The sequence below is a fragment of the Pomacea canaliculata genome, linkage group LG8 (assembly GCF_003073045.1).
Source record: "Pomacea canaliculata isolate SZHN2017 linkage group LG8, ASM307304v1, whole genome shotgun sequence".
Lineage (NCBI taxonomy): Eukaryota > Metazoa > Mollusca > Gastropoda > Architaenioglossa > Ampullariidae > Pomacea > Pomacea canaliculata.
Window position 1 is genome coordinate 28,533,935 of NC_037597.1, and position 27,158 is coordinate 28,561,092.

At 47.3% G+C, this 27,158-nt stretch overlaps 1 protein-coding gene across 2 annotated transcripts; it reads right to left on the reverse strand.

Annotated features, from left to right (window-relative positions):
* Window positions 1-346: 346 nt before the first annotated feature.
* On the reverse strand, window positions 347-25,357 carry LOC112569932 (nephrocystin-3-like). 2 transcript variants are annotated; one of them, XM_025248027.1, is made up of 27 exons: window positions 24,319-25,357; window positions 23,962-24,282; window positions 22,346-22,522; window positions 20,494-20,628; window positions 20,053-20,091; window positions 18,801-18,984; window positions 18,131-18,268; window positions 17,412-17,641; window positions 16,116-16,277; window positions 15,465-15,569; window positions 14,930-14,997; window positions 14,410-14,491; window positions 13,686-13,825; window positions 13,070-13,181; window positions 12,654-12,796; window positions 12,170-12,323; window positions 9,820-9,915; window positions 9,450-9,595; window positions 8,749-8,854; window positions 6,135-6,284; window positions 5,472-5,590; window positions 4,891-5,035; window positions 3,744-3,858; window positions 3,271-3,508; window positions 2,003-2,217; window positions 1,585-1,800; window positions 347-1,183 (listed from the first exon to the last, which is right to left on the reverse strand). In XM_025248027.1, the coding sequence occupies exons 2-25, from the start codon at window positions 24,235-24,237 to the stop codon at window positions 2,007-2,009; spliced, it is 3,471 nt and encodes a 1,156-aa protein (XP_025103812.1). In that variant the 5' UTR covers window positions 24,238-24,282; window positions 24,319-25,357; the 3' UTR covers window positions 347-1,183; window positions 1,585-1,800; window positions 2,003-2,006. The 2 variants fall into 2 exon arrangements, with proteins under 2 accessions (XP_025103812.1, XP_025103813.1); XM_025248028.1 differs by lacking the exon at window positions 24,319-25,357 and having other exon boundaries at window positions 23,962-24,302.
* Between the last annotated feature and the right edge of the window lie 1,801 nt (window positions 25,358-27,158).

A 27,158-nucleotide genomic window follows, 5' to 3' on the forward strand; every position in this document is an offset into this window, starting at 1 on the left:
GTGCAGACAGAAAGTCTGTGGTTACTTTAATGAGTAGTTTTGGTATTATCAAAAGTTCTTTATGCAGAGAAGAATCACCTGTAAGACTTTTGAAAAGAAGCCTGCATCCAAAATGTTTAGACATACAGTACCTTTCCCCACTTTCCCGGGGCAGGACGTTGCCATGGTAATTTGCTTGTGTGTTACAGTGATGTGTAGAATATTGTGCACTTTGCTTTGGTGAAGTGCATCGGCTGGGAGGCTTGTATGTGTTAGGAACTCTGGTTTGGTAGTGGTGTACAACCGCGCACATGCACACACTCGCGTGTTCTTTGCACAAAGTGTACAAAATGGACTAAAGGCTGTCCAGAGATGTAGATTGTTGCTGCACTTAAACAAACAAAACACCAAATACATACTATACAACACAAAGGCCTCGGGTCGATGTTTTCCTACAAAGCACTTAACAAGAATTACATTGTCAAATAACACATGGCTGCGGTACACACGTCAGGTACAATAATGTATGAAAATAATTATACACAAGATTAAAAGGTGAATTAAAGTTTCTGTCAATCACACAAGCTCTGGCATAAGAATTCAAGGGTTAGTGTTAGTGGGTTGAGCCTGATCACCACACATTCACACATGCAATGACGTTAGTGGTGAAGTTCAGAACCTAATCTCAAGGCCCTTCAGATATATATATATGTACACAATATTTAAACCGATCACTATATCTATATAAGGTACTCACACAGGTACCTACTAAACTCGTCTGAAGTTCAGGCTGGGGCAGAGAAGAGTGGAAGCTTGGCTTGGCTGAAGGGGACACCACATAGTCGTCTCATTTGTTGATTCTCTTGGCGGTTCTCATTTCTCAAACACATTTTTGTTACCATGGTACGGAAAGATCTGTTCACTGTTCATTGTTCATTAAACACCTCTGAGCGCGATGACAACATTTAGAAGGGAGCAGCACTATGGCCCACTGCTTCTCGCGACACTCAGTGCTGTCTGTCAGTGACACGTCGCTGTAAGAAGTCTGTGACAGTGTGTAGACATCTGCCGGAGCTGCTGCAGTTACCTGTGCTGGACATGTGACATGACAGTAGTGACATGGCACAGCCGTGCAGTGGATACACTGACGATGTCACTTGTTTTGTTTCATCATCAAGTCTGCGACTTCTAGTCCTTGTCTCACCTGCAGTTAACATTGTTGGAAAAAGTTAACAGAGAGTAAGAGACTGCTAATCTTTGTGATGATCACTGGGTGAGGAATTTTATGGCTATAGAATACATAGTATCATCATGAAATGAATTGTACAGCTGTAGAATACATCGGATGATCATAAAATTAATTTTATACCTGTAACCACACGTCTTCCATTTTATACTCACCGGGAGGGTTTTTCCGCCCCTCCCTTCTCCCCTCAGCCCCCTCTGGACAACACAAACTTGCGCCAACCGACTGGCCTCTACCACACAGCTAATTATAAAAGTAATTGTAAAGAGAGGGAAAGTCGGAAATTCTCCTCCTGGGGCTCCAGACTCTTGGTGCAACAGCGCTAACGAGTACAAGCAATGGTTTAAACATGTCTTCACCTGGACGAGCTCTTCACGGCCCGGACTGCACTTTTCCAAATTCTGAAAAATTTGTTTTGCTTTCATGGGCCGTCCATTGCGGAGCTGCAGCTCGCCCACAAAGAGACCAACGCTGACGTCATTAGGTTTGATGCTGAGCACGCGCATCCCGTACTCTGCCGCCTCACCATAGTTCTGAAGGTCGTTGAGCAGGACTGCAGCTTGTGTGGCAAAGTTCTGCACACAGTGTCAGGACAGGACTCATAACCGCTGCTTACCCACCAACTTCTCAAATTTTGTCTTGTCTTCAGTACTTCATCTAGTTTATACCTTCTAGACATCTTTATTTATTTTTCTTTGACTCATCAAATAGATGAGCGCTGCACAGTGCACGGACAAGAGCGAACATTCAACACAACATCAAGACATAATAACTGACCAAGTCAGACGGAAACATGTCCGATGCATGACGACAGACAGCAGCTCATCTCCTGTTTGTTTTGTTCTCGGCACCAGGTGATGGCCAGGTGGTACACGTCTGAACCCAACGTTTGGCTTGACCTGTCCAGCAGCGCCAGCAGCCCCGTGACCTCACCAGCTGGCAGGAACACCTCTTTCACCTGGTACTTGAAAAGTTCGAGATTTTCGGGAGACCTGCCACAATGAAGACGATGAAACTGTCACCATGGTATAAACGCACAGTGCTTGAACGGTTGTAGACTCTTGGGGTAACTGCCACATTCTAACAGTCATTCTAACCAGGGTATAAACACATGCGTAGTCTGTAAAGTAGAGACTAGTCTCACAAAACTATTTCAGCTCCAGAAAATAAATTACATGGTTCCCCCCTTAAAGTACTCCCCCATCTCTTTGGAATCTAATGCACTTTTCCTCCTCCCCTGCCATCCTTCACTGCTGGAAGGATTCTCCTGGGATGCCGTCGGTACGACCCTCTTGATGGCCCGCACGCCTTCAACACCGGGTCCTCTTGATGACCCTTGAGCACTAGATCCCCACAGAGCAAAATCAGGTGAGTAGGGAGGTTGTTTCTGAAGGCGATGTTCTTCTTGACCAGAGACTGCCGGATGCTCAGGGATGTGTGAGCAGGTGCATTGTGGTGAAGCAGCCATGATTCGTCCTATCACGACTCTCGTCCAGCAGTGCACAGAGTTGAAATAAATTGTGGTGACACCTGCCCAGTTACCTTTACGGCAAACTTCGTTACTTGTAGACTCCAGGGGTAACTGCCACACATTCTACAAAGCCAGCACAAGTAGGAGAAAAGAGGGCAACAAGAACTGTTATGGCCTCAACAGCAGCAAGAGGCAAACTTCCTACAAATGAAGGAGTTGGGGTCGGCAGAAAGATAAAAAAAAAACTTGCTTGGGCGTCAGGTCAAAGGACATTTCCCGACTTCTAGAGTTATTACAGCGCTAACCTATATTATTCATGGGTCAATGCTGTTTACGGGGGACAAATATAAGTGTCAGGGGTCATGAGGCTGTAGCACCCGTACAAGCCACTGAAGGCCGAGCCTCTGTCCTGGGTATTGCCACGCATGTCCTCCCCACCCCACGGGCGCATAACAACTGGCACCTAAGGGCATAAGTTGCCCATGAGTGGAAAGTGGAAGTTTGCCCATGAGTGGAGAGTGGAAAGAAATAGGATGGGGAGAATGACGGAAGAAAGAAGGGGAGAGTGGCTCACTGTTCAAGAGCATAGTCAACAGTCATCTCCCTTGGTCGGGCGACCTTGGCGGTGGCGGCGCTGTCTGCCTTGCTCAAAGTAATGTACAGCGACTCGTGTTTCACGCCCTTCGTCAGCAGCTTGGCCGCCAAGGAAGCAGCTCTGGCCGCTTGGCCCCGGGCCAGCAGGACAGCCACCATCTCGCTCCACACCGGGGGCCAGGCGTGGGTGAGCAGGTCTCCGGCCTCACTCTGGGCACCTGGCAGAGTGCAGACATGGACAAGACAGGTTATTATCATTGTAATCATTGTATACACAGCTTCCTTTAACGACAGGACAGGTTGTTATTGTACACATGGCTTCCTTTAATTACAGGCGATAGCCCCTGCAAGGATTTCGGAATTGGTGTGAGTGGTCCACTATGACAATGCACTTGGAGTTCAATGTTTCTCTAGATAAAAAATTAGTCCAAAGCCTCTCTGATACAAACTCACAAAGCTGTTGGAATTCCGACAAGGCAGTGTCTTGTTCCTCCAGTTTCAAGAGCACCCAGACATATTTTTCTTGAGTCTTGAAAAAGTCTAGGTTAGCAGGCGGAGTCAAACAAGCCTGAAACAAAGGACAGGCTCGTTAAGCAGCAACGCTTCCATGCACCTGCAGAGGCCATATTGAACCTGCAAACACCTGTAGGCAACTCTGAAAAGACAACATCAACAAAAGGACTAAAGAAAATATTCCACAGACACACGTTCGTCAACAGTCAAACATCCATCTCCTTGCTAGTGGAGTTCCCCAAGGCTCAGGACTGGGCCTCAGTCTCTTCATTGTCTGCTGTCAACAACTTGCATCATGCCCCACGACTCACTGTAGTTCTCATCAGTAATAATTATGCAGATGACAGGCAGCTGAGCATTACTCCTCACACTAACCGAAAAAAATCCTCGCTAATTTTCTCACCCTTTCTTTCACTTGTATCGTCTATAGAGGAGATGTAAATAGTGGTGATCATAGTTAATCGACTGGTGCACCTGCTCGTCTTTATGATGCTGTTGTCTGTCCTTACACACGCGAGAGATACCACCCGTGGCGCAGTTGACAATGCACCCGGAGTGTTACAACTAAAGCAGTGAGTGGGTGAGCGAGCCTGCGTACGTGTAAAGATAATACTGTTTGTCCGGTGCTCACCAAACTCTGGCAGCATCTTATAATCTTATTGCAATAAACCTGTCACCTACTGTCGAGTAGAGTCGACAGTAGACCATGGCTGCTGTGTGTGTTGTACCGGAACATTTATCTCACCCGTTATGTTAAATGACAAGAAAACAATTAGTGGACGCTAATGACGCAGTTACAAATATCAGGCTGGGTGGATACCCGATACCCCACAGTGGGATTTTCCCGCAGACCACATCTCACTGAGGACTTCCGGACACTTTGCTGGACCCACAAGGAGGACAAATAGGTCCAGGTGAGAGGACGGACTCGGAGGTCCGGCTGACATGTTTCTGTTTGGGGTGAAAAGCCTCAGACGGGTATACTGCACCTAAAAGACTGAATGGTAAATGCAAAGTGAAACGAAGATTAAATGCAGCTTTACTTGTGTTGGTGGCTGCCAGAGAGCCGACATTGAGTGCGGAGTACCTTGTGAATAGTCAGCGCCTCCTTGAAGTGACCCTTGGCCTCAGCATACCGCTGTCTCTTGGACTGCAGGGTACCCAGGTTGGTCAAGGCCGTTGCCACGTTGGGGTGGGATCTCCCCAGAGCCCGCTCGGCGATCTGTAGAGCTCTGGCGGCACAATGGTAGACGTTATCAGTGGACACATTGTACCACCTACCCAGTCAGGGGTCACCGAGTGCTTACACAATCATTCTCACAAGTCAAGCTTCACAGAGCTCAGAGTTACTGTTAGTAATGACAGCGATAAACAAACTGTCCTCTGTCGTCCCACTGTCGTCTGTATGTCTAATCATGGACGTGTATTTATATATAATGATATAAGTTCGGGGTCTAATGACTACAGTGACTTGTCCAAGTGCCTGGTGTAGAGGGCCTGTCACGTGGTGCATTCAGAGATGGAGATCATCTGACACTAGAGACAGAGCTAACAGTGACACGCAGACAAGTCTCAGCGGCTTGTGAGCCTCTACAATGGGTTACACAAAACAACATCCGGAAACTCAAATAATACACGTTTCATATGTAGTCAGGGGAAGGCACTCACTTCCGGTACATCTTCTCGCTCTCATCGAGACGATCGAGACTGCTGTAGCAAACGGCGATGTTACTGATCATGACGCCGATAATAGGTGGCAGATGACCGAAGTACTCCTTCTCGTAAACCTGACGTCACAAAGCAGTCACGTGAACAGGATAAAGCACAGGTGTTGGAGAGACGTAACAGCCTAACGCTTCTCTTGAATGTGACGTCATAAAGAAGGAGAAAGGTAAAGGTGTTGGACAAGACGTAACAAGGTAATTCTTCTCGTAAATCTGACGTCACACGTACTCTTTATCAATCTCACGTAGCAAAGGTGACGTAATAGCAACGTCACCAAAACAGGGTTCACAGACAGTGATCACAAACACGTTACACTCGTCTCTCTCTCATACGCGCACATCTTCCCTGAGGTACAGTATACTGTATACAGTATACAGTATACAGAGATACACGCACACTCGCCCCCATTCACGCACGCACGCTCACAAACACTCGGGACGTACACTTGCACACAGACACGACAGCTGACTAAGCTAGACAGGCCTCAGACACCTGACACCCTAGCCAGTAGGCCGTGACAAGCGACACGTGACGGTGATCACATGACACAAAGACCACTTAGTCGTGACGCAGTATGACACATGCAGTGACCAGGTACACGGGTACCTTAAGGGCTCTGGAGCAAAGGTCGGCGGCCCGCTGGTAGTCTCCCCTCTTCATCAGCATCACGCCCAGGTTGTTCATGCTGTCCGCCAGCTCCAGAGGGTTCTGTAGCTTCTCCTGCACCTCCATCGACTTCCGGTAATAATCGATGGCCTGCAGCACATGACAGAATGTCACAAAATGTGTGTCGTGAAATAAAATGTAATTCATTTGTTCATTCTTATTCTTCCACTCAGCTAACCCTGCCTACTGCGAAATATCCATAGTTACATCAAGACACTATATGAACAAGTATAAACAGAACATAGACACATATATAGACATACACAACAGGATAAAATTATGTCTATTTTGATATATAAAGTACTACCCTTGAGCTATTAGACACTTACATCAACGATTCTAGAAAGTCTTACTGTAGAACTACTAAAATACAGCAATACGCTTGCTCCGCTTCCCACAGCAAAAACCCACAGACATAGACAGTAGGGTAATGTTATTTTGGCGACAATAGACAGTATGGTAATGTTATCTTAGCAACAATAGACAGTAGGGTAATGTTAGCTTGGCGACAATAGACAGTAGGGTAATGTTAGCTTGGCGGCAGTAGACAGTAGGGTAATGTTATCTTGGCGACAGTAGACAGTAGGGTAATGTTATCTTGGCGGCAGTAGACAGTAGGGTAATGTTAGCTTGGCGACAGTAGACAGTAGGTAACTTTGGCGACAATAGACAGTAGGGTAATGTTATCTTGGCGGCAGTAGACAGTAGGGTAATGTTAGCTTGGCGACAGTAGACAGTAGGGTAAACTTTGGCGACAATAGACAGTAGGGTAATGTTATCTTGGCGGCAGTAGACAGTAGGGTAATGTTAGCTTGGCGACAGTAGACAGTAGGGTAATGTTATCTTAGCAACAATAGACAGTAGGGTAATGTTAGCTTGGCGACAATAGACAGTAGGGTAATGTTATCTTGGCGACAGTAGACAGTAGGGTAATGTTATCTTGGCGGCAGTAGACAGTAGGGTAATGTTAGCTTGGCGACAGTAGACAGTAGGGTAAACTTTGGCGACAATAGACAGTAGGGTAATGTTATCTTGGCGGCAGTAGACAGTAGGGTAATGTTAGCTTGGCGACAGTAGACAGTAGGGTAAACTTTGGCGACAATAGACAGTAGGGTAATGTTATCTTGGCGGCAGTAGACAGTAGGGTAATGTTAGCTTGGCGACAGTAGACAGTAGGGTAATGTTATCTTAGCAACAATAGACAGTAGGGTAATGTTAGCTTGGCGACAATAGACAGTAGGGTAATGTTAGCTTGGCGGCAGTAGACAGTAGGGTAATGTTAGCTTGGCGGCAGTAGACAGTAGGGTAATGTTATCTTGGCGACAGTAGACAGTATGGTAATGTTTTCTTGGCGGCAGTAGACAGTAGGGTAATGTTAGATTGGCGGCAGTAGACAGTAGGGTAATGTTATCTTGGCGACAGTAGACAGTATGGTAATGTTTTCTTGGCGGCAGTAGACAGTAGGGTAATGTTAGCTTGGCGACAGTAGACAGTAGGGTAAACTTTGGCGACAATAGACAGTAGGGTAATGTTATCTTGGCGGCAGTAGACAGTAGGGTAATGTTAGCTTGGCGACAGTAGACAGTAGGGTAATGTTATCTTAGCAACAATAGACAGTAGGGTAATGTTAGCTTGGCGACAATAGACAGTAGGGTAATGTTAGCTTGGCGGCAGTAGACAGTAGGGTAATGTTAGCTTGGCGGCAGTAGACAGTAGGGTAATGTTATCTTGGCGACAGTAGACAGTATGGCAATGTTTTCTTGGCGGCAGTAGACAGTAGGGTAATGTTTTCTTGGCGGCAGTAGACAGTAGGGTAATGTTATCTTGGCGACAGTAGACAGTATGGTAATGTTTTCTTGGCGGCAGTAGACAGTAGGGTAATGTTAGCTTGGCGACAGTAGACAGTAGGGTAAACCTTGGCGACAATAGACAGTAGGGTAATGTTATCTTGGCGGCAGTAGACAGTAGGGTAATGTTAGCTTGGCGGCAGTAGACAGTAGGGTAATGTTATCTTAGCAACAATAGACAGTAGGGTAATGTTAGCTTGGCGACAATAGACAGTAGGGTAATGTTTTCTTGGCGGCAGTAGACAGTAGGGTAATGTTAGCTTGGCGGCAGTAGACAGTAGGGTAAACCTTGGCGACAATAGACAGTAGGGTAATGTTAGCTTGGCGACAGTAGACAGTAGGGTAAACTTTGGCGACAATAGACTGTAGGGTAATGTTAGCTTGGCGACAGTAGACAGTAGGGTAAACTTTGGCGGCAGTAGACAGTAGGGTAATGTTAGCTTGGCGGCAGTAGACAGTAGGGTAATGTTAGCTTGGCGACAATAGACAGTAGGGTAATGTTATCTTAGCAACAATAGACAGTAGGGAAATGTTATCTTGGCGACAATAGACAAGAGGGTAATGCTATTTTGGCGACAATAGACAGTAAAGTGATGTTAGCGACATAGTCCATGGCCAGTTCTTGCATGATATGCCTGCTTCAGGTAGACACTATATTATTGAGGTCGACACAGACAGCAGGATCTGGTGACGTAGGAAACAAGCACCTTGTCTATGTCGCCCATCTTTGAGCTGAGAAGGCCGATGGCATGATAGCAGACTGCCAGGTCTTTGGCAGCCTCTACCGCCTCTACACTTCCGGTCTCAACCACCCTGCACACAGCGATACACAGCTAATACATCGTCCTATACACAGCGATACACAGCTAACAGACTCTGTTACAGCTAATACAACCACCCTGCACACAGCGATACACAGCTAATACAACATCCTGCACACAACGATACACAGCTAACAGACTCTGTTACAGCTAATACAACCACCCTGCACACAGCGATACACAGCTAATACAACATCCTATACATAGCGATACACAGCTAACAGACTGTTACAGCTAATACAATTACATTACTTTACAGCTAACACAGCACGCTATTACCACCATTAAAAGACTATTACAGCCATTACAGCACTATTACAGCTGATACAACAGTCTACTGGTAATACAGCACAGTGTTACAACTACTACAGCTTTGTGTTAGCTTACAGAGCACCCTGTTACAGTCAATACATTACCCTGCTTCAGCTGAGAGCACCTATTAAAGTTCGTACAATACCTGTCACAGGTGATACAGCACAGCCAGAGCTCACTTAATGTTACATACCTGTCACAGGTGATACAGCACAGTCAGAGCTCACTTAATGTTACATACCTGTCACAGGTGATACAGCACAGTCAGAGCTCACCTGAGGCGATAATGCAGGACATCATCCTGTAGCGCCTGAGCTTCCTGGAACCTGCCCAGGTCGGCGTACAGGTGAGACAGCTTCAGGCGCACGTGACCCAGCAGCCGTAGCCGCCGCCGCTCCTCCATGTCGCTCCCCAGGCGCTCCTGCACCATGACGTCAGTGATCACGTGTTGCAGCAAAGCCCACCCCACCCCTTGTCCCCAGATGGTACCCGATAGTGGGCGCCTTAATTAATTATATTCACATCTTCAATATATAACTCATAGCCGCACACACCTTGTGGCAATCAAAAGATATATTTAAAAAATAATTTTAAGTAATGACAAATTATCAAAGCTGAGTACAAACCGCTGCTCCATATACACACCAGAATTTCCAGTCGCAGTAGCAGCACTCTCTCCTGAGCCGATGTGAAGTGACCGACTTCCAGGAACTGGGACAAGATGTCTAAATAGGACAGGAGCTGCACAACACAACACGCACCATACACACAGCACAAACAGCTCACACACACACACACAACACACTCACCACAGATATACAACACACACAACACACACACACACACACAGCACACACTCAACACACACACACAACACACTCACCACAGATATACAACACAACACGCACACAACACGCACACAACACACACACACACAGCACACAACACAGATACACAACATCAACTGTTGTCAACTTTTTCTATATGCTCTACAACAATAATATTGAAAGTATAAGGCTACGAATTTGTGCACGTGATGTCTGTTTGCATGCTGACAATAACGATCTGTGTACAGCTGACATGTTGGTGAATACAACCATGGAGTCTTTTAGTTGGTGCACATTGCATTTATGGTAATGAGCTGATGTTGACACAGGATGTGTTGTGACTGCTAGTTATAGACCTTGTGACATATGGTGTGATAACTACACAACTTGTGACAGTGACCTTGTGACATATGGTGTGATAACTACACAACTTGTGACTGTGACATTGTGACATATGGTGTGATAACTACACAACTTGTGACAGTGACATTGTGACATATGGTGTGATAACTACACAACTTATGACAGTGACATTGTGACATATGGTGTGATAACTACACAACTTATGACAGTGACATTGTGACATATGGTGTGATAACTACACAACTTGTGACAGTGACATTGTGACATATGGTGTGATAACTACACAACTTATGACAGTGACATTGTGACATATGGTGTGATAACTACACAACTTGTGACAGTGACATTGTGACATATGGTGTGATAACTACACAACTTGTGACAGTGACATTGTGACATATCGTGTGATAACTACACAACTTGTGACTGTGACCTTGTGACATATCGTGTGATAACTACACAACTTGTGACAGTGACCTTGTGACATATGGTGTGATAACTACACAACTTGTGACAGTGACATTGTGACATATCGTGTGATAACTACACAACTTGTGACTGTGACATTGTGACATATGGTGTGATAACTACACAACTTGTGACTGTGACCTTGTGACATATCGTGTGATAACTACACAACTTGTGACAGTGACCTTGTGACATATGGTGTGATAACTACACAACTTGTGACTGTGACATTGTGACATATGGTGTGATAACTACACAACTTGTGACAGTGACATTGTGACTATGGTGTGATAACTACACAACTTGTGACTGTGACCTTGTGACATATCGTGTGATAACTACACAACTTGTGACAGTGACCTTGTGACATATGGTGTGATAACTACACAACTTGTGACAGTGACATTGTGACATTCGTGTGTGATAACTACACAACTTGTGACAGTGACATTGTGACATATGGTGTGATAACTACACAACTTGTGACTGTGACATTGTGACATATGGTGTGATAACTACACAACTTGTGACTGTGACCTTGTGACATATCGTGTGATAACTACACAACTTGTGACAGTGACCTTGTGACATATGGTGTGATAACTACACAACTTGTGACAGTGACATTGTGACATATGGTGTGATAACTACACAACTTGTGACTGTGACATTGTGACATATGGTGTGATAACTACACAACTTGTGACTGTGACCTTGTGACATATCGTGTGATAACTACACAACTTGTGACAGTGACCTTGTGACATATGGTGTGATAACTACACAACTTGTGACAGTGACATTGTGACATATCGTGTGATAACTACACAACTTGTGACTGTGACCTTGTGACATATGGTGTGATAACTACACAACTTGTGACAGTGACATTGTGACATATCGTGTGATAACTACACAACTTGTGACTGTGACATTGTGACATATGGTGTGATAACTACACAACTTGTGACTGTGACCTTGTGACATATCGTGTGATAACTACACAACTTGTGACAGTGACCTTGTGACATATGGTGTGATAACTACACAACTTGTGACTGTGACATTGTGACATATGGTGTGATAACTACACAACTTGTGACTGTGACCTTGTGACATATCGTGTGATAACTACACAACTTGTGACAGTGACCTTGTGACATATCGTGTGATAACTACACACCTTAGTTGTGTGTGCTATTCATAGACCTTGTGACATATTTGTATCACTCTAGACCTCGTGACATGTTGTTATCACTCTAGACCTTGTGACATGTTGCAGGTAAGAACATTTAATGTTACACAGAAACTCGGTGGCTTTATCTAGTTCTACTAACGACAATATCGATGACTTGGTTCAGGTCCTTTTGTTGTGCCTCAGTTGCCAGGTGTCGCCCTCGCGCCGTGATGGCGTCCACGTACAGCTGCGCCACCTGCTCACCCGAACGGCCAGTCATGCGCCATAACTCTAGCAACTCGAACTGCTCGTCTCTGTAACATGAAAGTAGTTATCTTCCTTCACACTCTTTCTCACCTTAGCATACAAGTACGTTACCCCTGTGACGTCAAGTGGCTATTTCACACAGTCCCAGCTGTACAAGTGACGTCAAGTGGCTATTTCACACACAGTCCCAGCTGTACAAGTGACGTCAAGTGGCTATTTCACACACAGTCCCAGCTGTACAAGTGACGTCAACTTAGTATTCAAATATGGACGAACACTTTGAGTTTGTATGTCATAGTGATATCAAATCTTTCGCAAACTTGGTCAAATGTTTGTCAATGTTTCGCCGTGTTTCTTTAGACAGCTTTCTCACTGACACAAACAGACGACCGAAGATGGTGGGGTCAAGAAGAAGCTGAGCCAGACGATCCTTGTCGCCTAGCAACCGCAGTAACCATGGCAGCTCCTGCGTCACGCGTGCCACTAGCGCGCTCCCCATCTCGATGTGGAGTGGCCAGGCCTGTAACCATAGAGACGAGATTACACCACCTACACCACCATCTCAGTTACCACAGTAACAGGTCTGTAACCATAGAGACCTCACTAGCAGCCATCTTCACGTGCAGTTTGCAGACAGCAGACAGTGCGAGTGGTCAGCCCTGGACACCATGTTACAGCGCCACCACTAGCAACAGGGAGACGACTCTGGCAGATATATTCATGCCGACTGTCAGACAGACAGTCCGAGGGGAAGTCAGAGATGAAAGAATAAAGGAAAGAGGTAAAAGAAAACCTGGCGTTGCTGCTCAAAGTAGACCACCATGGCGCTGACCAGCTTCTGTCTGGTCTGATGGCTGGACAGGTACCTCTTGCTGACCGCTTCCTCCAGTTCTCCGAACGCCAGCCTGCAACACAGAGTGATGTCACCTGCTTGTTATACAGCGTAGCAGAGTGATGTCACATGCTTGTTACACAGTGTAACAGAGTGATGTCACCTGCTTATCACACAGCGTAGCAGAGTGATGTCACCTGCTTATTACAACGTCTCACAAAGTGATGTAACATGCTTACTACACACTCTAACAGAGTAATATGATTACTATACAGTCTGAGTGATGTAACACCCTATTTACACAGTCTGAGTTAATATTATTACTATAAGTGTAAAAGAGTGACAAAACGATCACCACGCAATCTATGACGTAACATGATTACCACATAGTATAGCAGAGTGAGCTCTGATCATTACTGCACAGTAATAACAATACAAAATGTGTAAAGCACTCACACTCATAAGGAGCAAGCTCTTAGCGCCTAAGAACAAGAATGAAACATGGACAGGAAACGAGGGACAGGAAAACAAACAAACAACATTTTCTTCTTGTTGTCAGAACGTCACGCCACGTCACCTGAGCAGGCCGGAGTAGTCGATGAGGAAATCTTTGATGGCGAAGTAGAGCGGAGACCAAGCGAGGGCCGGGATGCTGAAGATCGACCTTATCTCGCACTCACTCAACCCCTTCCGGGCCAGGGTCAGTCCGCACATCACCTGGCAACACACGTAGACTGGAGTGTCGTGACAGCTGTGACATGCTGTGTCAGTCCTCCTCACACGCTCAGCGCTCAGCCTTAGTGATGTCAAGACACGGTCGTGTGTCATTCACTACAGTCAGTGTAGGAAGATGCTCACCTGTGGGAGGTGTTGTGGGGGGGGGGCTAACTACCTGACAGTCAACGACCTTCATATTGCTGCCTCCTCACTGTCTTCTGTAAGACCTGGCCCTCCCCCTCCCTGCTTCCTACCCACTGTACAATGACACTAGATGACATGCTCTAGTACTGCATTGTGCCACATGATATGTAACACTGACAGCTCGTTGATGACCTGAGTCATCTCCACCTACTGATCATCACACAGGATGACATGTAACACTACCAGCTCGCTGATGTAACACTGACAGCTCGTTGATGACCTGTCTGAGTCATCTCCATCTTCTTCATCTTACACAAGATGACATGTAACACTAAGAGCTCGTTGATGACCTGTCTGGAGGTCATGTCCATCTACTGTAGCAAAGTCTGTCCGTTGCACTGTCTGCTGTGATGATGCTAGGTGGGTTCCCCACAACCTACCTGTTGTGTGAGATTGGTGCCGTAGTCTGTATTGTAGTCCTGCTCCAGACGATCCAGGAGCTGGTCAAACAGCTCTGTCACACTGTCACACCAAGGGAGCCGATTACCACCCGACAAAACTTTCACTCGATTAACAAGGGGCGCAACCAGAGCAGGTGACACACAGTAATGCTCAACTATACCAAACAATATCTAAGGATCGCTAGCGAGAGCAGCTAACAGATGCTAGTATCTCAGTATAGTAAGTGGCTATACCCAGCTACATCTCGCCAGTACCCGGCTGTCAGTTATTGTCAATGTCCACACAAATCTCATGAACACTGAACCAGTAGCTCGGTCCCCCCGACACCCGCCTGCCTGTCCTGTGGACAGATTTCTTAACTTTGTTAATAACATTCTCTTGTTTCATCAACACTGTACATGTGAAGGAACATAAAAGCTTTCGTCGTCACATTGTCTGTTGTGTCTTTGTTGTCGATGTCACGTGTGAATCCTTGTGAATCCAAGACCAGTAACTCACCTGCGAGCTTGCACAAGGGAGAAAATCTTTTGGTCCAATTGTCGGAAATTCCCAAATGTACAAAGTTCCTGTAATTGTGAAGACAAGCATGATTATTACAACGAAATAATTAGCCTCATACACACGAGACTAAGTAATTGTAATTAAGTAGCTGTAATTACTGAAGCCTTCCCTCGCTTTGAGTAGTTTTCCGCAGATGATCAAAGCTGTTTGCCGATGTCACGGGGAGATAATTTGACCTTTGACTGCTGTAACCCCCCCACACACACACACACACACACGCCACTGTGACCCCCAGACACAACTTTGCCAAACTGACTCGACTGTTGGAGGAGAACTGTCAGGTGAACAGCGGCCTGCACAGTGTGGCTCGGAAGGAACTAATCACAGATGTGAACCACCCGAGCATGATGACCTGTGGTCAGTAACCTCCCCGGACAGACATCGGTCTTGCTACACTCCATGAATGTCTGTGAGGGTGTCCCGACACCATCCCTCCCCTCCCCCCCCTACAAGCCGCGGCCACAACTGTTACCGAGAGAAGGATCCTCAAGAACAGCGGGTTCCGTGTCTGCTCCGCCTCCACGATGGTTTTGAGCTGAGCACCACTCAGCTCCTTGCTGCGCTGCTTCAGTGTCTCCTGCAAGTGAGGACAACTCTGGCTTAGAATGTCTTGTCACACACGTCACGGGCATCAGCAACTGGTTGACATGAACTGTCACTTGACCTGATTCATTACCTGTAACTAGTGACGTAACGCGATCTACAACACGATGTGTACTAACATGACACGTGACACAAATTATTCCATGCATGATCAGTGACACGACTTACGACATGACCTGCAGAATGACATGACATGACATGACCTGTAGAATGACATGGCATGACATGACCTGTAGAATGACATGACCTGTAGAATGACATGGCATGACATGACCTGTAGAATAGCTCAATGGACCTTGACCTGCTGTTTGTAGACCCGTGTCTCCATAAAGTAACCAGGGTACTCACCCAGTTTGGGGGAAATGCTATTTTACACTAAACTTTACACAAAATCAAAAAATGAGTTCCACGAGTTTCCGTAGCCAACAAGATAAACAAGTGTCGCAAACAGGACAGACAGACAGACGGCCAGCCAGCCAGACAGGCAGACAAAGGAGGAGGAGAGGCAGGATACCCCTACCACACATAGCTGTTGTCGCTCTTGTAGTCTCAGCGGCCGGATGTTGGTGACGCTATATCTTCGCACTTCTGTCAGTTCTCGAATGACCTCCTCACAGTCCTCTCGACACGTCACCATGACAGTCACCGTCTCGGGTATGTGGACTGGCAGCCAGAACAGCGTCTGCACACGTCACCACATCAGCTCGTCAGTGTAACACGTCACAGGTGCCACCATTGGAGGTTCACCTGTCATCAACTTCATGATATCAACACAAATCAATACTGTGGCCATACAGGTACAGCCAAACAAGTCAGCGTTTGATTGTCAGCAATAAATAAACAACAACAAAAGTAAAATTCTGCGCGTATCTTTGTAACGATGAACCCAGCGATAGCAAGTTAGCAAGCGAACAAACTGTCATCAGGCTAACCCTAACACACCGCTGCTCAGCGAATGTACAGTCACTAGTCACACCCTCTCCCCACAGAACACATTGCCCAAACGACAGGATCCTAACCCTCAATCAGGATATACCAATGTCATCCTGCAAGCAATTCAGAATGGTGTCAACACCACCGCCGAGGAACTGCTGACAAAGTAACGGGCTGACCAGTCCAGGGAGAAGCACGGATGAACAGATCTTCCTCTCTCTCTCTCTCATCCTGACAGAAAGACACCAGGGAGATCTCTTCCTCAACTTCACCGACTCTGAAAAGGCTTTTGACTGGCACGAGGCTCTGCGGCACGAGCACGTCCCTCGTGAGTCCTCCTGTAAGGATGTGACACGTCGACTTTGCTTGATGATGCGGAGAAGCAGGTGTCTGACGAGGCTGCCCCCAATGTCGTGTATGAAACACAACCAAATGCCCTCGTGACGTGCAGTTTCCATCCTACTGGCTCCTACCAACCAGGAACTCCTTCTCCACCTTAGTGGGCCTCCAGGAACTCTTCGCAGCAGTCGGGTTCAGCAATGTGACCGGGCAGGACGATCTGACCTTCCTGCAGGGTACCTTGTAGAGGTTAGGGGTAGACAGTAAGGTGGGCAGAGGAAGAACTGGCCTGCACGCATAAAGAGGTGGAGGGGCCCAAGACAGACCTAAACGGCGATCTTTGTCCGTCCTTGCGTCTGTCCAGCTGCTTCCCATGAAGACCAGTCCTGTGACGTAACTGTTCATCCACTGGAGCTGCTCATGGGACAAATAAATGAAGGAATCCAGGAATCCAGCGACCGCCGTGACTTACCTAGACTTACCAGACTTCGTCTCCAAACGCCATCTGGAGCAGACGCGACATCTGCGGTCAAGGTCGACCTACCTTGGAGGTGCGCGACATCTTCTCCAGGCGATGCAGTCCGTCGATGATGATGACCATCTTCTTGCGGTGAGATGCTTTGCCGAGGGCGACCTCCATGTCTTGCAGCTTGTCGGCCAGATCGCCGCAGTCCTCGTCTCTGTCCTGGACCTCCCACAGACTTTCCTCAGGCCTCGGCGAGCCCGCCAGCCGCTCAAACTCTCGCGTCAACCGAGAAATGAGTGACGCCACGTCTGCACGACAAAAACGTCACTGCGGTTAGTTACTGTTGTGCCTTGACCTTGACCTATCAATACAACCTTTGACCAGTAGCTACTCACGACAACAACCGCTAATGTTTACTACAGTCAATGTCGAAAACAATAAGAACAACAGATGAGCCATGCACGGGTCTGCAATGAGTCGTTACTCACTCAAAGCTACAACACGAGTGGCTCAGGTTCAGTTCCCACTTTCCCTGAAAACAACACGACTCTTTTTTTATCATCTTCCTTTGTCACTCAATATTTCACCTTCTTCTTCTCTCAGGTGAATTAGACAAGGACTCTTGCCATTCCAGCTGTGACAGGTTTCTTGCTGTGTACTCGTCATGTGCCGAGCGACTGTCAGGTGCAAGGAAAAAAATATAAAATATAACGGATGGCAAGAACGTCCTCATCCATGCCATCCCATAGTGCATTGCGCACTCCCTCCCCACCCCTGGAGATGGAGGGGCAGCTTACTAGCGTTGTCTCTGCTGCACCCGACAAAGTGGTAAACCAGGTGATGGGACTTCTTCCTCCTGACACTCTCCAGCCAGTTGCACACCAGCGCCGTCTTGCCACTGCCGGGTGGACCCTTCACCAGATGACCGCCACCCCCTGCAGCAAAGGTAGGTCAACAAAGGTCAGAGTCCAGCGTCTTGACCTCGTGCAGCAGACGTCACAGTCAGACATTAATTATTATCATGAAGACAGACTGATGGTGTAGCATACATGTTCATAACAACATCCATACACAAGTACTCTTCACGAACGTCACCTCAACGGCCCAGTGAAGCCTGGGAAGTGTGATGTCAGCGACCTTGACATTTAGCGCTAGGCTAAGCATAAGCCTCCCTTGAGGTGGACCCCCAGGCCATGGGGTCCCTGACAGATGTCTGAGCTCACCTGCTGGAATATTGTACGGCAATCTCCAGCCTGGTTCGGCTGCCTGAGTCTTAGGCTACGTCACCTGCCACTGCTACACCCATGAACTGCACTGATTGCAGTGTGACGTGTCAGTAGAAGGGTCACGCAGTACATTTGCTGTAGTTCTAGCAGTGTGACGTGTCAGTAGAAGGGTCACGTAGTACATTTGCTGTAGTTCTATCAGTGTGACGTGTCAGGTCCCAGTGCAAGGGTCAACAAATACCTTTTTGAAGTTTGTGGTCCAGCTCCCTGAAGTAGCCAGCGTCTCTGATGTAGATGGACGTCCTACTCGCGATGTGGGCGTCGTGGCAAGCAAGGTCAAGGTCTCGCCTACTCTGTGCCTTTGTGTTCCGGAGCAGCACGCACTCCAGGTGGCGCTTCACAGCCTCAAAGAGCAGCCTGGCGGCCTGTGACAACATACAGTATGGACTTGTGGCAACACTGAGTGCGAAATAAAGTTACAGACAGCTGTTAAGTGTATTACTGTTGAGTGACGTTTTTGACTTTATGACAGAGATAATCATCTGGTATTTGTTTATTACCTTATTATACAGATATCAATAATGTGGAAGTGTTGTTACTTACTGACGCTTATCTCCTGATTACAGAGATATCAATAATCTTACTTAAGAGACTCATGTGGCATGGAGGCGGCCAGGCTGCCCCACAAGAAATAAAAGATACTCATGCTGTTAGTGCTGATAAACCTGTTTATGTAAACAGTGCAATTACTGATAAACAGAGCAGATGGTAAAGCACCTGACACAATGATAGGAGGATGGTTTAAAACACATTGCTCTTGTGGCTATCATACACAAGCAGCATGACACGTAGCACGTAGCACGTAGAGACTGCAGTAAAGCACGGACGTGTGTAGGTGGACTGCAGTCTGTCAGCCGAGACCAACGCTCAGCCGCTTGTGGACTTCTCCACTGCTAGTCTCGGCGAGCCTAAACAACGAATGTGACTAAACCGGAAGCTTTGTAGTCTCGTGCCTCGTTTTAGCAGTTAACTGGAAAACATGATGTGTCAAAAGTCCAGCAATACAAGTTCGTGACTGAAGTGTGGGACTGCTGCAAGTCTGTGGGTCCTGGCGAGGTGTTGCAGGCGAGCCACTCACCGCTTGAGTCTGACTAGAGTAGCAAAGGTTCATACAGGCATCCTCCTACTTTCCTCCATCCATTCACTTGTCAGTAAGTCTAGCAGACTAATGCAACACTTAGTTTAGACAGCAGTACAGGAGAGAACGAGTAAATCATCTACAAATGTTTGTGTTTACTCTGCTGGTAACAAAGTTTACCCGGGTAATTGCGATGCACGTTATGATTGTAATTAAGTTTGTGAGGCTGGATGGCGGTTATTAGCGGGCATTGTGGGAGCTGACGCTGGATGAACAGTGAACAGTGAACAGTGAACAGTGTGAGGACTGAAGGACGAAAGGTCAGTGAAAGGGTCGTCACAGTGTTTGTACATACCTCCTCCGGTGAGCTGTAGTTCTCGTGGACAGCGAGACACTGCGAGACAACAACGTCACAGGTCAGCGGTCACGGCTGTCAGCATGTGTGTGTGTATGTGTGAGTGTGTGCGTGTGTCTGTGTACGTGTGTGTGTCTGTGCGCGTGTATGTGTGTGTGTCTGTGCGCGTGTGTGTGCGCGCGTTTGTGTGTGTGTGTGTGTGTTGTTCTCTGTGAGCGTTCTGTTTGTTACTGTGTGCTTTTAGAATGTCTGCATTTAAGTTTGTATGTGATGTGAGCATACGCACTCGCGCACACATACATATATGCACTCACTAACACACAAACCAACACGCATACACACACACACATACAAACACACACAAATACACACACACACGCACACACACACATACATGAACTCACTAACACACAAACACACACACACACACACGCGGATTACCTTGTCTGTAGTTCTAACAACTCTCTCCTTCAGCTGCTTGAGGAGCTGCTCTGCTTGTGGGTTCTCGGCCACGAACTTGTATGACTGCTCTGTGTCACTCGACCCCTTGACCTCTGCCATGCGTGAGTCGTAGCTCTGCACATTAATGGATGACAACATCGAGTGAGTGTCTGTACATTAATGGATGACGACATCGAGTGAGTGTCTGTACATTAATGGGTGACAACATCGAGTGAGTGTCTGTACATTAATGGGTGACAACATCGAGTGAGTGTCTGTACATTAATGGGTGACAACATCGAGTGAGTGTCTGCACATTAATGGGTGACAACATCGAGTGAGGGTCTGTACATTAATGGATGACGACATCGAGTGAGTGTCTGTACATTAATGGGTGACAACATCGAGTGAGTGTCTGTACATTAATGGGTGACAACATCGAGTGAGTGTCTGTACATTAATGGGTGACAACATCGAGTGAGTGTCTGTACATTAATGGGTGACAACATAGAGTGAGTGTCTGTACATTAATGGGTGACAACATCGAGTGAGTGTCTGTACATTAATGGATGACGACATCGAGTGAGTGTCTGTAACATTAATGGGGGACACATCGAGTGAGTGTCTGCACATTAATGGTGACAACATCGAGTGAGTGTCTGTACATTAATGGATGACGACATCGAGTGAGTGTCTGTACATTAATGGGTGACAACATCGAGTGAGTGTCTGTAAACATTAATGGGTGACAACATCGAGTGAGTGTCTGTACATTAATGGGTGACAACATCGAGTGAGTGTCTGTACATTAATGGGTGACAACATAGAGTGAGTGTCTGTACATTAATGGGTGACAACATCGAGTGAGTGTCTGTACATTAATGGATGACGACATCGAGTGAGTGTCTGTACATTAATGGGGGACAACATAGAGTGAGTGTCTGTACATTAATGGATGACAACATCGAGTGAGTGTCTGTACATTAATGGGTGACAACATCGAGTGAGTGTCTGCACATTAATGGGTGACAACATCGAGTGAGTGTCTGTACATTAATGGATGACGACATCGAGTGAGTGTCTGTACATTAATGGATGACGACATCGAGTGAGGGTCTGTACATTAATGGATGACGACATCGAGTGAGTGTCTGTACATTAATGGATGACAACATAGAGTGAGTGTCTGTACATTAATGGGTGACAACATCGAGTGAGTGTCTGTACATTAATGGGTGACAACATCGAGTGAGTGTCTGCACATTAATGGGTGACAACATCGAGTGAGTGTCTGTACATTAATGGATGACGACATCGAGTGAGTGTCTGTACATTAATGGGTGACAACATCGAGTGAGTGTCTGTACATTAATGGGTGACAACATCGAGTGAGTGTCTGTACATTAATGGGTGACAACATCGAGTGAGTGTCTGTACATTAATGGGTGACAACATAGAGTGAGTGTCTGTACATTAATGGGGGACAACATAGAGTGAGTGTCTGTACATTAATGGGTGACAACATCGAGTGAGTGTCTGTACATTAATGGGGGACAACATAGAGTGAGTGTCTGTACATTAATGGGTGACAACATAGAGTGAGTGTCTGTACATTAATGGGTGACAACATAGAGTGAGTGTCTGTACATTAATGGATGACAACATTGAGTGAGGGTCAGCAGGTCAAGGCATTATAACAGAGGGAGGGTCTGCACATTACCGGGGTGTATAAGTGTCAGCAGAATGTAGTCCTCCGATATGGATGTTGGTCTAACAGCGCGGCAAGATGCCAGATTGTGCGATCCAGGTAAGACACCGTGTGTACCTACCTGTACTTTGCTCTGACACTTACCTTACTTCTAAAGACAAAGGCAGCAGGCATGATGCCAGGTGAGTTCAGGTGACCGTGTAGAAACTCCACCTCAGTGACACTCCGGTCCCGCACCTTCTTGAGCCATGGGTACTGCTTCTGGGCCAGCTGCAAGTTGCTCTGTAATGCCTCATCCTTGGCGCCATGCCATCCGTAACGCTGTAATGAATTACATCATGGTCACAGGTGTTGGGGCGGTGTAACGTGTGACGTCTTCACACCACTCGGAGGTGAATGTTGTCATGTGACAGGCTTTACTGCCACCACACCATAGCGAAACATGTTTACCTCTTGTTTAGATGCTTTAGGTCTTAATTATCGCACAGTAATTACTGACGTGTCGTCCTTTAAGCAAATTACAGGTAACTGCAGGTAACGTATACAGGTAACAGAGCTGTCCACGTCACATGCAAACAATTCAGCACCTGATCTACAAACCCTGCAAATCGTAGGTATGCACGTGTGTCTCCAAATGTGTCTCAACACACACACAAACAACACGCACGCACACAAAATAAACACACACACGCACACATGCACACACAACAGTCCCTCACACACACAACATACACACACATGACATACATACACACACAACACACACAACATACACACACACACAACCACACACACAACATACACAACACACAACAAACACACACAACATACACACACATGACATACACACACAACCACACACACAACACACAACAAACACACACAACATACACACACAACACACACAATACACAACATACACAACACGCACACACTCACACATGCACACACAACAGTCACTCACCCACACAACACACACACACACACACAAACACACACAACACACACAAACACACACAACACACAACAAACACACAACACACACACAACACACAACACAACACACACACAAAACACACAACAACACAACACAACACACAAACACAACACACACAACACACAACACACACACACACACAACACACAACACACACAACAAACACACCCAACACACACACAACAAACACAACAACACACAACACACACAACACACTCTCTCACACACACACAACACACAAACACACACACACACAACACACCACACACTCACACACAACACACTCACACACAACACACTCACACACACAACACACACACACACAACAAACACACACAAAACACACACACACAACAAACACAAACACTCTCACACACACACACACAACAACACACACAACACACACACACAACACACAACAAACACAACACACACAACACGCACACACACAACATACACACACAACACACTCACACACAACACACTCACACACCAGCATACACACACACACACACACATACACACACAACATTCACACACACACACAACATATATACACACACAACACACACACAAACACACAGCATACACACACACAACATTCCACACACACAACATACACACAACACACAACACGCGCACACACACAACATACATACACACACACCACACAACATACACACAACATACATACACACACAAACACACACAACACACACAACATACACACTTACACAACATTCACACACACACACACGCTCACCTGGCCATACAGCCCCAGGAAGATGTCAGACCGGTCGATCTCGCGCAGACAGATGCTGACGACCTGGTGGTCACGTGACGCGGCCTCAGTGATGCCCCAGCGCATGTCGGCGGCGACGAACTGCACTCCGCGCTCCTGGCACAGGGCCGACAACTGCGGGAAGTAGCGCGTGACCAGCTCCTGACGTTCGCGCTCCAGGCCGTTGAAGGGTGACGACACGAACACGCGGCACGTGCGCGGATCCTTCAGCCGCGCGGTTAAGGTCGCGGCCGACATCTCACTGAGGGAAGAGGGTTGTACACGGCTCCACAGGCTCCACAGACTCCACTGACTCCACAGACTCTACAGGCGCCACGGGCTCCACAGACTCCACAGACTCCACAAGACAAGGTGACGGCGCGGTCTTAGCTTTAGAACCTTCGGGTAGAAGCCAGGTGTGTTTGTTGTCACACCTAAACCAGCCTCGGGTACCCTGTAGTACGATGGTGTTGTTTGAGACTCTGTGCCAGAGGAAGTGGAGGAGACACGACACTCACGACACTCACGACACACGAGATGACACACAAGGGAGGTCACTCCAGTCCGTGACTCACTGTCATGCGGGTACACGTCCTTGGCGCTAGGCAGCCTGTCGCACCCACGGCGCGCATAGCAACACACTTACCTGGCTTACTGGCTTACCCTACAGCCACAAAGGCCTTCTCGCCGCGGGTGGCTATGGGTGAGGGCGGGGTGGGGAGCTGGGGCGGGTGGTTGTGGCGATGGTGGGTGCAGGTCGTCAATCGCGCCGCTGATCAGGAACTATATCCCACCCAGTGCTGTAGTTGGAGGACTCGGCAGAAAGACATGTCACAACTCGGTTCCGTGGGAGCCAGGGAGGTGCGAAGGGGGGCTACCCGCACCCCCACCCTGATCTCAGCGCCATGGCGAAGGAAGATAAGGGTTTGTATTGAGTCCGGGTGGCATGCCTGACCTGCTTCCAGCCACTACCCAGAAGTACAATGGAGACACTCGACGATGGCTGCTTCCATTTAGTCCTCCTACCACGACGATCAATGAGATCAGACGATGGAACTGAGCTCCAGTCCCCCTTCCGCCCGCTATTGGCGGCTGCGTTAAAGAAAGACAAGTAAGTTAAAAAAGGTCAAGGCTATATGCTCTGACCTTACGGAGCTTAGGGAGGGAGGTGTTGGAGACCACACTTTTCTCGCCAACAACTACTTTTGGGAGGGATGGTGTCCATCCCCACTTCTTTGCTGCCTGACTTTCCAGAACCTGCCCCACCACCTCCTCCTTTATTTCACAGGTCGTCATGGCATCTGACGCTGATGACAGCACATCTGATGCTGATGATAACACATCTGATGCTGATGATAACTCGTCTGATGCTGATGATAACGCGTCTGATGCTGATGATAACTCGTCTGATGCTGATGATAACTCGTCTGATGCTGATGATAACGCGTCTGATGCTGATGATAGCACGTCTGATGCTGATGATAACACATCTGATGCTGATGATAACTCGTCTGATGCTGATGATAACGCGTCTGATGCTGATGATAGCACGTCTGATGCTGATGATAACACATCTGATGCTGATGATAACTCGTCTGATGCTGATGATAGCACGTCTGGTTTTGCAAGATTTGTATTTGTCCTCCGTGTTCCAGAGCACAGAGGTTTGCCAACAAATATTGTGGTAGCACTTCAATTGTGAAATGAGGAATGGCAGTGGGTGGACTCACTGGACTGTGTGCAGCTGTCAACAGGATGCCACGGCTGCTAGTCCATCGTCCTTCACCTTGCACTTCACCTTCAACTTCTCCGACAGCACTACTCCTCTGTCACTTCGTCTTTTCGCTTTTGAAAACGACCAAAACAGAAAAAAAACCACTTATCATAAATCCACTGAGCCAGCGTGACAGGCCAAAGCACAGCCACCGGCGCATGCGCATCTCGTCTTTGTGCTCCGCGTCGCGTGCGTGCACTGACCTGCAGGGCAGATGACTGATCAACCCCCAGGCTTGTTGGGAGTTCTTCCTACAACACAGTCCTGGCTGTGACAGTGACACAGGCGTAACCACAGCAGGATAGTCACGTCACTACAGTCACAGCAGGACAGTTACGTCACTACAGTCACAGCAGGACAGTTACGTCACTACAGTCACAGCAGGACAGTCACGTCACTACAGTCACAGCAGGACAGTTACGTCACTACAGTCACAGCAGGACAGTCACGTCACTACAGTCACAGCAGGACAGTCACGTCACTACGGTCACAGCAGGACAGTCACGTCACTACAGTCACAGCAGGACAGTTACGTCACTATAGCCAAAGCAGGATAGTCGCGTCACTACAGTCACAGCAGGATAGTCGCGCCACTATAGTCACAGCAGGACAGTCGCGTCACTATAGCCACAACAGGACACCTCCACGAGTATAGCAACACGACCAAGGTACACAAGTTTAGCCACAAGAACAGAACGGTTGTCCAGGCAACTGAGGCACGCATGGTAGAATAAACAAAGAAACAAATAAAAACAAAACTTCTCCAGAAGTGACGTACGAATATCGCTAATATGCCCTGTGACGTTTTCACATCCGTTGTTAGATATGGAGTCAGACAGCAGAAGAATGTAATGTGGAAAAGCAACACCACACGTGTCACTAACTGACGCCACATGTGTCAGCAAGAGAGAACACGTGTCAATGAAGCAGGCATTAGAAGCTTTGGAGGAGAAAGCTCCTAACTCCCCAAATCCCCGTTAACTGCATCAGGTAAAGGTCTCAACAACGTGAGGTAGCGACATCACTGTGTATGTGGGTAGGTAGCTAGCTAGGGCACTAGTCACGACACAGGTAGCTAGCTAGGACACTAGTGACGACACAGGTAGGACAGTAGTCACAACACAGGTAACTAGATAGGACGGTAGTCATAACACAGGTAGCTAGCTAGGCCACTAGTGACGACACAGGTAGCTAGCTAGGCCACTAGTGACGACACAGGTAGCTAGCTAGGCCACTAGTGACGACACAGGTAGCTAGCTAGGACACTAGTGACGACACAGGTAGCTAGCTAGGACACTAGTGACGACACAGGTAGCTAGCTAGGACACTAGTGACGACACAGGTAGGACAGTTGTCACAACACAGGTAGGAGGCTTGTGCCAACAGGTAGCTAGGACATTATGAC